Raw genomic sequence first — 11,512 nt, 5'->3', positions numbered from 1 at the left:
AGAGAAGGGTTACTAGAATGGTGCATGGGATGGAGGGGTTGTCATTTGAGAAGAGGCTGAAATCTCTTATTGTTTTCTCTTGAAAAAAGAGTTGGGGGGGATCTGATTGAGGTGTTTAAGATTGTAAAGGGAATTGATAGTGTTGATATATTATCTTTTTTCATATTTAACAGTGAGAATAGTAGGACTAGGGGATGCAAATATACATTTTGGCAAGGTAGGAGTCATCTTCAGCTAAGACAGTTTCATTTTTCTAACAGGGTGGTTGGGCTTTGGAATGGATTATCTTCGTATGTTGTAGAGGCAGTAAATTTAACTGAGTTTAAAAAAAAAAGCTTGATAAGTATATGAATAATAAGGACTGGCTTTAAGATTTTTATTATTATTATTTTAATTTAGTTTAAAGGATGGAACAACCTAGATGGACCAATATGTCCCATGTTGTCCCAAAACATTGTTATGTTAACATTAGTTAAACTTTGACTAACAATTGAATTAAAGTATAGTAGGATATTCTGTTTAAAGGAAGGTATAGATACAATTTCATTAACCAATTCACACTAGTATGAAACTGTTTATGTGGAAGATTTTTTGCGCATTAATATGTGGTAAAAAGTGTATTACAATTTCTGTTTGTACTAAGACAAGTTGGAATAGGATTTTGATTGCAGAAGTATAATAGGGAAAGGAAAATATTACAACCGGAAAACGAAACAAAAAAAACTGCATGTATAATGATTAGTATCATTTTATTTTACTCCTGTTCAGGCAAAGTTGGAAATTGATAAAGATGGGAATGGTGCTGAAGTACATGCATTTGCCTATGACCTGTTAAGAGGAAAACATTTTGGAAGATTTGTTCAAGATTTACTGTGGTAAGTAAAATTTATGAAAAACAAAATGGAGATATTCTTTATTGTAGTTGAATTAAAAGGTTGATTACCATATTAAATAGCATACATGTGCACTTGCAGAAAACCACAGTAATAAATTATGAGCTGTACAAAGTTGTGGCAATAAAATAGTGTACTTTATACAAACTTCAATTAAATAAATATGTTTACGTACAACAGACTGTTATCAAGCCATAACAACATTATATAATTTGGTTTAGTAGTTGTATTTTAGCAGAATCATAGTTAGTATATTCAGGATTAAGCTCTCCATCAATTTTGTTGCAAGAGCTAACGTTTTGGTTAACAAAGCAGCTAATTAATGTGTATTTACTTTTTTTTTTTGGAAGGGGGATTGTTATAAATGTAACTATTGATTATAAAGCTTAAGAAAAATGAGGTGAAGAAATTTAAAGTTAATTGTCAATTCTCAAAAATTTAAGCTTTGTATTTGTTTTGTTTAATTCCAGAGTCTAACTTCTAATTAATGGTCAATGGTTTAGTAGAAAGGAAAACACTTTTTTGATTTTTTGTGATGCCTTAAAGAAATAATATGGCTCTATTTTCTCCCTTTGAAGTAATTGATTCAATAAAATAAATACTAGCTGTGACCCACAAAACACTTTCTGTAGTTTTCATGCCATTTGCTTGAATTTTCCTCATTCTGTCATTTTCACGCATGCCATTTAAGCTATGCTTTCTTGCAGATATCGTGTTAGATTGATAAATTCTGGTCTGTTTGAAAAAATTTTACAGAAAATTTTTGCAGAAACATCTGAATGTGGTTTTGAATGAACTGTGCATGCATGTTTTAGACCTAAATAAGTTGAGTAAGCCCATAGAAATTGTATTTAGTGTAATGTTTATTTTTTTAGAAAATTACACGAGGATTAAGTGTTGTTTGTGTGAAATACTTTGCAAATAAAAAACTAAAGTTGAAATCAAATTCAGTCATCATATAATGACAGCAACATTGTGTAATCATGTAACAAAATCATTGTATTGAAAAGTCTGATTAAGCAAAAGACAGGAAAGGTGATTCTGAATTGAAAAGCCAATATGCAATCTGGACTCCTTGGACAAAGGCCTTTTTAATGAAATGAGATTTGAAGTGTTTGATTGAGAAATTTGTGAGAAGTTCCAGACAGACAAATGCAAGTGTATTATTTATATAGATTCCCTCCAATCCAAATTTATATCAAGATAAAACTTAACAATGTAAACAAAAAATTTTGTCTATGGCATTGTGTGATTTTTATCTTTTTATTTCAGAGCTTGATCTTAGACATACGTACCTTTGTAATCCTACCTACTACTGTACCAAGTGATGGCTACCATCAAGTAGATGAATGCTTCCACAACAACAGAAAATAGATATAGATTGTAATATTGTAGATTATCCATTCATAGTCTTGGTTTCATTACTTAAACATTTGTTTTTCATGCTACAGGGAAAGGCATTATGGAGGTGTTGCTCCTGGATTTAAGGTAGTCCATAAAAACAGCATAACTATGGACAATAGACTACAAAACTTGTGTTTAGTTCCTAAAAGTTGTCGACTTCCACTGCCACTAGAGACTCAGAGAAAACATCGAGAACAGTCACTTTACTGGGCAGCCATTCAACAACTTCCTCCTGATCATATGGTTGATGAAGTAAGACTCTTGGTTAAAAAGAAGCACATTAAAAATTAATTTCTGTTTAATCAATTCAAAAATACAATAACAGCAACTTTTAAAATAGACAAGCTCTGATTTTAATGACTATATCAAACTATGAATCTTTAAATGCACATAGCATTTAGTATACGCTCTGCAAACAATTTAGATAATATACTACAAAGAATTTCTGAAGTCTTCATTAAAAAAAAAAACTCCATAAGAATTTGTTAAAGATTTATTGACATATCAAAAAAATATCAAACAAACAAAAGAATACAAATCTTAAAGATGAAAACAGCTATAACTTTATCACCACTACAATTCCTTATGTCAAACACATCAGCAAAAACCTAATTGGATGATGGAAATGACCTAGGAAGAAACACAACGTTGACATTAATAACATAATCATACAAAAGCCAAGTCTTAAAATCTTGAACCTTATTACTAACAACTACCTCAATGGAAATAAAAACAACAGAGTCATCTACAGAATCAAATGCAGTTCATGTAAACACTTTTATGCTGGAGAAACCAGAAGAGAAATGAACCTCAGAATTACGGACCCTCGTATGTTTTGAATATCTCAAAGAAACAAAACATGTTATCACTGAAAATAATATGAAAATAATTCACAAAGAGAATCAGACACCAACAGAATAAATAGAGCTGAAGCATTACTGATAAAATTATAATGCTAAATAAATATCCACAAATTCCCTTTATCTATATTAATATTTTATTCACCTCGTTTTACTAAAAAAATTGAAATAAAAGCTAATTTAATGCCTCCTACATAAACAAGTTCTCACCACTACAAGTCTGTAATGTTTTCTGGAATGTTCTCTTTTTGAATGTAACTCTTACCTGATGATGACCTGATACTTTGAGTTGAAATGCTGTAATCGTTAAAATCAGAACTTATCTACTGTAAAAGTTGATGTTGTTGTATTTTCAAATTAATTATTCAGTTCAGTAGGTTCCTCACTGAAGATAAATTTGTTTATTTTACCTTATAATTGAGAAAATACTTATTGACAATTGTTTTTGATAACTGAAAATAATGATATTAAATGCTGCATTTTCAACAGATGTATGCCATTTTTACTTAGAGATTATTAGTTCTTAATATAGTTTTATACCTTGCAAGTAAAGCATCATTGTTCCCTGATCTTCTAGTAAAAAAATATGAGTACACAACTGTTTTTGTTCTAATTTTTTTAAGAATGAAGACAGTAAACAGTTGAATGAGTGTAGAATAGTATTTATCAGGAAACTTTTTATAGTTTGTATATATATTAAGTAAATATATGGGTGTGTAAGGCTGAGGATTCTTCTACGGTAGGTGTCTGTGATTTGGTGATAAGTTCAAAAATATACAAACAGCACTCACTCCACTCATTTTCAAAATAAAATATATATATATTTGGAACTAGTTAAATGTATGTACAACAAATTCTTTACACTATAGAGATCATAGGCATATCATAAACACCGTATATAGTTCTCTTCTTCTTCTTGTCAAAAGTTCACTTAGGCCTATTCAATTGTTTTAGAATTTCAGTTGATAAGCTGAACTACTTTTCTCTATTACTGTTGCCGAACTATCTGAGTATAGTTCACTTTATTGTTGAGTTACCACAGTTGTGTCCTATACTTCTAAAAATTGTCTGCTGCTTTTTTCTCTCTTTGTATTTCTTGAGAATTGTTTGTCTATTTGTCCACTGAGGACAGTTCAATTACTTTAGAACTCTCTTTGATGAAATAAACTATTCTTCTTATCTCTTTCAACACTGTAAGTATCACTCTAATATGTCAAACATTAGGCCTTCCACTCCTACGATGATTAACTTTACGTTTAACTTTTCTTTGGCCGAAGTCCTTTTCATAACTTTACTTTACTTCACGTATGCTCTGTCTTTGTCTGTCTGTTTACTTTTCCCGCTTATCTCACATTATTTATATGTTTATTATCCGATTGTCTGCCCACCATATCCCTGAGATCAATAAACCCCATGCGACATTCTATAATCTAAACATCAATGAGTTATAAACACAACGCACGACTCTTACCAATTTCTTTCAACTCTCTTGTTTTGAACAAAACCAAACAATCATAAAATATTCACTCACAAAATAAATTTATCAACAATACCTACACCAAACAGCTCCCTACACCATGACAATCATGTTTCACATTTTACTGTGGTTCAGAATTTTGTTACATGTTACCATTTCTTAATACCAGAACTTACTTGTGCTTTATTTATTCATGATTATTAATTTTTTTTTTTTAGCATTTTAATGACCAAAGCTTGAGTAGAAGATATTATAACGCCAATGGTGAACTTGTATATGAAGAAGGTAAGTGGCAATTGTCTGAATTGCTTATTAAGAACACCTCACTAAGATTCTAGTAGGAGAGTGCAAAGTAAAAGTAGGCATAGTAGTAAAGGCTCCAAAATTCAGCTCTCAAATATATATTATCTTTCGAAATGCAACTTATACGAGTTAGCTTTGTGAAAATATCTTTAAAATCCTGCAGAGAATTGCACTGACATTACATTACCTAAATCCTTGCATGTAAAAACTTTCTGAGCTGATTAACTGATTCATGTGTTTAAACCCTAGCTTGATCATAGATGAGATAGTTTTCAAAACTATCAGATTTTATAAAATGGCAACAAAAAATATGAGTTGACTATAAGTTGGTTTTTAAACCCTCTTTACAATCAGATTTTATAAAATGGCAACAAAAAATATGAGTTGACTTTAAGTTGGTTTTTAAACCCTCTTTACAATTGAAATCTTTTTTGCACAACAAGGATTATTTCCCAAAATCCTATTGTTCTTGGCTTGTATATTTATACATATGTGGAGATTGTAAAGCCTCATATATTGGCAAAACAAAATGCCATCTTCAAGTACCAGCTTTGGGACCCCAGTATGCCAACACAGTAAAAATATGAGACACAAGATCCATCAACCTAATGTCATCATTTAACTACTCTTAAATATGACATTGAAATTTCAAGAAAAGAATCATTGGTCAATTCAAAGAATGCCCCTCTACATTTAACAATTTGATCCTTCGTTCAATAAAACCTTTTCTAATTTGTGTATAATTTTTATACTTATTTTTTTTTGTTTTATATAATCCGAGTTTGTAAACATTCCTGTTTCATTTAGGTATATGATGGTGGAATCTGTGCTGTTCCAAAACATGTTTTTGTTATTACTATCATCCTTTCATTTTTGATTATGTTACTGTTTTGAATGCAAGTTATGAGAGAATGTAATAGAATGTAAAACTACAGTATCTTTAACTGTTCCATAATATTTAAGGTTTTATAACTTTTTTAAAATTTCATTTCGAAAAATTCATTAAGAAAGTAGATTGAAATTTTAATTTTTTTGTGTTGTGAAAACATGATGTAATGAGGAAAAGACTATAATCCACATTAATACAGTATGATAACTAATGAAATTATTATATTTATGTGTAAGAATTAATGAACTTGTGTCTTTATTTTCATCTTTCACCTGCTCAGCTGTGAAATAGATTACAGACGGAAATTCTAAACTTTATTCAGATGTGAACTAGTTATTAATGTGTCAGGCTGTAGATTAAAGGATCTAGGCTGAAGATGTGGCATCACTGAACATGTTCTGCGCTCTTGGATGTAGGTGCATTATAAAAGTGACAGTCAATCCCATTATTAAGTTGAAAAAGCCCTAGTGATGGCTAATTCTTCTGATTGACAAGCTTCCTTCCCTATAGTCATTAGCTCAAAATTAGAGATGGTTATGCCTAAAACCTAGGAGTCTCTCGTCTGGTTATTTGACTCCTGTACATGTGGTGCTGTTGAGGTTAGCAACTTTACTTGATTTTTTAAACTAAAGTGCTAAGTGTTTAGATAAGCAGTTGACTTACATGCATTCATATAAATTTTCAGTAAAAGCTATTGTGCTTCACATTGTGTTTAATATTTTAAGAAAAGTATGATCTCTAAGATAAAAACATTACAATTAGGGTTTCTGATTTCTCGTTTTAACCAATCAAACACCCTTGATAAATAAAAAAAGAAAAAAAATCAGTATTTGTTCAATAGACATTGGAAATGGTTACTTAATTTACATTAACTTCATCCTTTCCCCCAGTGAAGTTGGTTATTTTATTAGTGAGGCAATGACCTTCCTCCGAGACTTGTGTCTAGCATGGATTCACCTCAACTACTGAGGGGGTATCAAAGGTTAAACTATCATGGAGGTAATTCTTATACATTTAGTAAATCTTGCTCAATCCAGAGCTCTTCAAACCAGCTGGTTAGTCAGAACAGTATTTATGTAAGCCATATAATACAACAACAATTAAAAATGTAATCATTGTTTGCCAACTTGTGAAAGGCATACACATGGCAACAATTATTGTATCAAAAGGCTTATATAAACAGTGTTAGACCACTGTTGTGTTTGTTGTATCCCAGCTGACCTGAAGAGCTCTGGATTGAGTGAAATGCATCATCAGCAATGGATATGACAAACATAATATGGTTGGAATACTATTTTAGAACACTATTGTGTTTGTTGTATCCCAGCTGACCCGAAGAGCTCTGGATTGAGTGAAATGCATCATCAGCAATGGATATGACAAACATAATATAGTTGGAATACTATTATCATACACTCTTCTAATTCTTTAAAATCCCTAAGGGAGTAGATTAAGAATGTAATGTTTAAAAATTAAATAGGCCTAATATTGTTGACTTATGACAAGTATAATTGTAACCATTCTTTGTCTGATTACCAGTAATAGAAGATAATTTGGCTCAGAGTCTTGACAGACAAGATCTTGTTTTTTTTACATTCTTTGAATTGCCTAAGTTGTTGATGGTAGGAACAATCTAATACTCTTGCTGCTGTACAAAGGTGTTCAGCAGTAAAATTGTTTTTTCTTTTCACCTAAGAACTTTTTGTTTAAAGTACGCAAGAGCTTAATCCTAGGGATATGAAAATAGTTTAATTGTTCAAAAAAGGTGATGTTAAGAAATGTTGAACTAATTGTAATCTGAAGAAGATTTCAAATTTATGTTTTTGGGATTTTTGGGAAAGTGATTATATTGAAATGGGATCTAAAACTGGACATGACACAATATATTAAGTGTTTAATGAAGTTATAGTTTAAAATATCCAACTTTTAAGTAACAATGAACTTTCTCTGTCCGTGGTAATTTATATTTTTTCATAATTCAGACCCATCTTGGACCATTTATTGTTCCTTTAGCATTTCTGCTTTATTAGATTACATTTTATGTAACTGTTATGCCCGTTATGTACAGTAATATTTCAGTGAAAAACTGTTTACCTAAATGAATCCGGATGAGTAAGATTTAAATTTTAGGTAACAAAAGGAAAAATTTCATTCTTTATTATAGTGATAGTTGTGATCGATCAGTGTGAATTGTTAAGTAATATTTATTGAGTAATGTTGGCAAAATGTTTGGAATAATAGTGTTTCTCAATTTTAACATGTGTTAAAAAAGTAATTTTAGTTATTTGCCATTCCAAGCTGTTTTGAATTTATTATATACTTGTAAATCTTGGTTTCAGAAGAGAGCACATGTTACTATGAATGTCACTACCCTCCGTGTACAAACCTTGAACGAGAACCTCGAGAATTTAGTATATGCGGGCGATGCCAGGAAGCTCGTTACTGTGGGCCATCATGTCAGCAAAGAGATTGGCCAATTCACAAGAAATTTTGCAGGAAAAAATATCATTCAGTGTTGAGAGATCAGCTTCCAGATCGATGACCATTATCTAGTGGTAGAGAATTGAAACATTTTAGAATTTGTAATAAAATATCATCTTAGATACATTACTGTTCCAGTCAGTGGTCAAATGTGATTGGTGAAATGGTCAGTTGTGAGTTGTGATTGGTGGATTTAATTTCTGTACTCATAATGTCGCAATTTTTTTTTCCACACCTCGTTAAAGTTCAGTTCAATTTTGGTGTTTTCTTTAAGTATTTAACTTGAAAAATTCAAAATTGATTGATAGCAAAAGTGATATGAAATTGTGTATTATCTGTAAGGTTTTTTTAGTGTTTTATCATTATACATTTCAGTGGATGGACGTGCTTGTTTTCATTGAATTATTTAAAAGAAAGAATTGAGTTCAGTACCTTAATCCGAGAATTACAACTTGGACATCTATCGAGTTTTTATTACTTTATTAGTGAATTTTACATTGATATTTTTATTACTTTCTCTTTTTGAGTGGTGTAAGAAATAGGTTCAGATGAAATTTTTTTAGCAAAGGAATAATTGGTGTTTTGGGGAAGTGTAACTGTTTTCAGAAGCTTCCTTGCTTGCCAGAAAACCTGAATTTAAAACAGAGAAAGTGCTGGTTCTTGTTCATTGAATATTTTATGGAAACTGTGTAATACATGTTATTATGATGTTATTTAATGTATGTGTTATGGGGGTTTGTGCTAAATATATGTACTTGCGTTCCTTTCTCAATATAAGTATAATTTGTTCTATTAATCATGACCAGTTTTTTTTACTCAAGCTGTACATCCAAGATAAAAGTGTTCACTTAATGGCTTGCCCCATTTCTTGACAGTTTTATAAAATTGATAGTAATTATACTTATTAAGGAATTCTTTTGAATTTTATGTGAGTGTTTTTTTAAGTTGTGTAATTTTTTTCTCCTTAGTAGTTTCTTCTGAAGTACTGTCATATAGTAACATTAGTAAAATTGTTTGAAATCATGAAAGAAACAAAAGTTTACTTTATACAGATTGTTAATCTTAAACGTCATAATAGTACGGAAAAACATGAGTGATAGTTTACAATTAACTTTAGTTTTGTTTTTGTAAGGAAGTTTCTACTTTAATTTTATTTTATTACATTTTTAGACACCAACTCAATAGATGGCGCTATTAACCACATTAATGTCCGATTTTGAGGAATATTTTTTGTAGTTCAGAGTGATTTAATCTCTTTTACATTACAAGATTGAATTTGTTGCCAACTTTTCTCATCTAACTACCATTTCGATTAAAAGTGTAAAAAATTGTCTTCGTAGTTTTTGAGTTCTATAATAGAAGTACATGCTTGAAGAATTAATGTACGTCAGTCTCATTTATTCAGAATTAAAACCGAGTTTTATTTTCATTCGCCGCTCAAGATTCTGACAAGTTATATAAGTTGCAAAAGGTGTATTATGGGCACCTTTGCAAAATTTTTATTGTAATAGATATCAATTTAAGTTGTATTTAAAATACAATTTGTACTAACTATTTAGAATTTTGGATTACTAAATGACGGATTTTAAATTTCGAAAATGAGTACAATTTTTAAACTTTTTTTAAAACAAAATATTAAAGTATGTCTTTATGGAGTCATATATTTTTTCACTGTGCAATGTAACTTGAAATATATTCAACATTAACAATAGTTTAGAGATGCCAGCCAATGAATTTAGAAACTAAGGTCTTAACAGAGAGTTTTACCTTGTATACTTGTTAAAATTGTTATTAGAATACAAGTTAAATTTTATAAGTAGAATTCTTCTAAATAATATAGGGAAATTCAGAGTTCTTTTTTTTTTCATGATATTTATAATTACCAACACGTTTGAAATACAGAACACAATTTGGAGTGAAAATTTGAAAGCACGTGGTTTGTTTAGCTGTTTGTAAAGCGTAAGAAAAAGCCTAATTTATGACGGTAAGAACTGTCGGAGCAATTTGTTTGATGTGAGAGAAAAAAATGTTCAAGACCTGTTACTTCACGCTTCTGGTTTCTGTATAATTACATTAAAGCAGTGTAATTAAAAATGTTAATTCTCTCGAAAATATCCTTTGGAATTATAAACAACTTTGTTGAGTTATTATATTAAGGATTATCGCTTGTTTAATTGAACATGTGCATTTAACGTTATTAGGTAACTACGGAATGCAAACTTATAATGTTGGGTTGTGAAAGAATTTAATGATTATTTTGTATTTAACTCGTTCTTATGTTTAGTTAATATGGTTTAGTCTTAAGCTACTTGGAGCTTTGGCATATTGGTAAGAATTCTTGTTGCACTTGGAGGGATAACAAGCTCTGTGTATATATGAAAATTGAGTAGGCCTAATGGCGCCTTAAGAAGCAAAGCATGGAACATAAGGATAAAATTTCTAAACAGAAGGCTCAACAGACTGTATTTATTCATCTATACGAAGTAATAACAACGCATAATATTTTGTAAATATGGTCATTATGTTTTCTGTGAAATCTTAATTTTTGTCATATGCATTCCACTGAATATTTATTACCTTGGTTTTTTAGATTTGTAATAACATTAGAAAATTGTTCAATTCAAGTAGACTTGGTTTTCCTGGTTTATTGGACGTCAACACTAATTTGTTATGGCTTTGAGTTTTAGTTAAAATATCAACCTTTTCGTTTTGTTGCTGAGTGGTTATTGTAGGACAAAAATTAAATCTACGTTGTCTTTTTATGTTTGTGAAACATGTTCTTCATGTGTACTACCGTTAATTTAGTAACACCTTTTAGCACACTGTGTGTAGCAGTATTATGATAATAGATTAATTCTTTTGAATTTTTTTCTGTCCTAGCTGATGTTTAATTGATTCTAATAAATTTTTAAGAGAAGTTTAGAAGTCTTGTTTAGTTGTCTTCCTCCGTATCATTAGGCCTAACCTTCAATTAATGTACGTCACTAAATGTAGTAGTGATACTTCCTACATTATTGGTGAGGGATAATGTTAATGAACTATTTACCAAGATAAGTGACACTTATGACAATTCAAAACAAAAATAAAGTGTAACAATGGTTAGAGACGGCTTGAATGGGTAATGAAGAAAAACTTTAATACAAGTTTAACATAACAGCAAACGTTCAACGTACAATGATGATGACAAAACCTTGTCGAAACGTTG

The 11,512-nt window shown here is 30.3% G+C and overlaps 1 protein-coding gene across 3 annotated transcripts in view; it reads left to right on the top strand.

Moving 5' to 3' along the window:
* The window catches only part of LOC106462771 (zinc finger MYND domain-containing protein 19-like), a 32,414-nt gene extending 21,185 nt beyond the window's left edge, over positions 1-11,229 (top strand). For 2 of the 3 annotated variants that reach the window (XM_013922723.2, XM_022390103.1), the window contains exons 3-6: positions 769-875; positions 2,345-2,549; positions 4,853-4,919; positions 8,166-11,229. In XM_013922723.2, coding sequence (XP_013778177.1) covers positions 769-875; positions 2,345-2,549; positions 4,853-4,919; positions 8,166-8,368 — 582 coding nt within the window. In that variant the 3' untranslated portion in view covers positions 8,369-11,229. The remainder of the gene's footprint in view (positions 1-768; positions 876-2,344; positions 2,550-4,852; positions 4,920-8,165) is intronic. The other variant, XM_022390102.1, reaches the window with a different exon arrangement.
* The last annotated feature ends 283 nt before the right edge of the window (positions 11,230-11,512 follow it).

The sequence above is a fragment of the Limulus polyphemus genome, unplaced genomic scaffold, assembly GCF_000517525.1.
Source record: "Limulus polyphemus unplaced genomic scaffold, Limulus_polyphemus-2.1.2 Scaffold1245, whole genome shotgun sequence".
Lineage (NCBI taxonomy): Eukaryota > Metazoa > Arthropoda > Merostomata > Xiphosura > Limulidae > Limulus > Limulus polyphemus.
The sequence above is the reverse complement of the archived record's forward strand: the minus strand, read 5'-3'. Positions and strand labels throughout refer to the sequence as shown.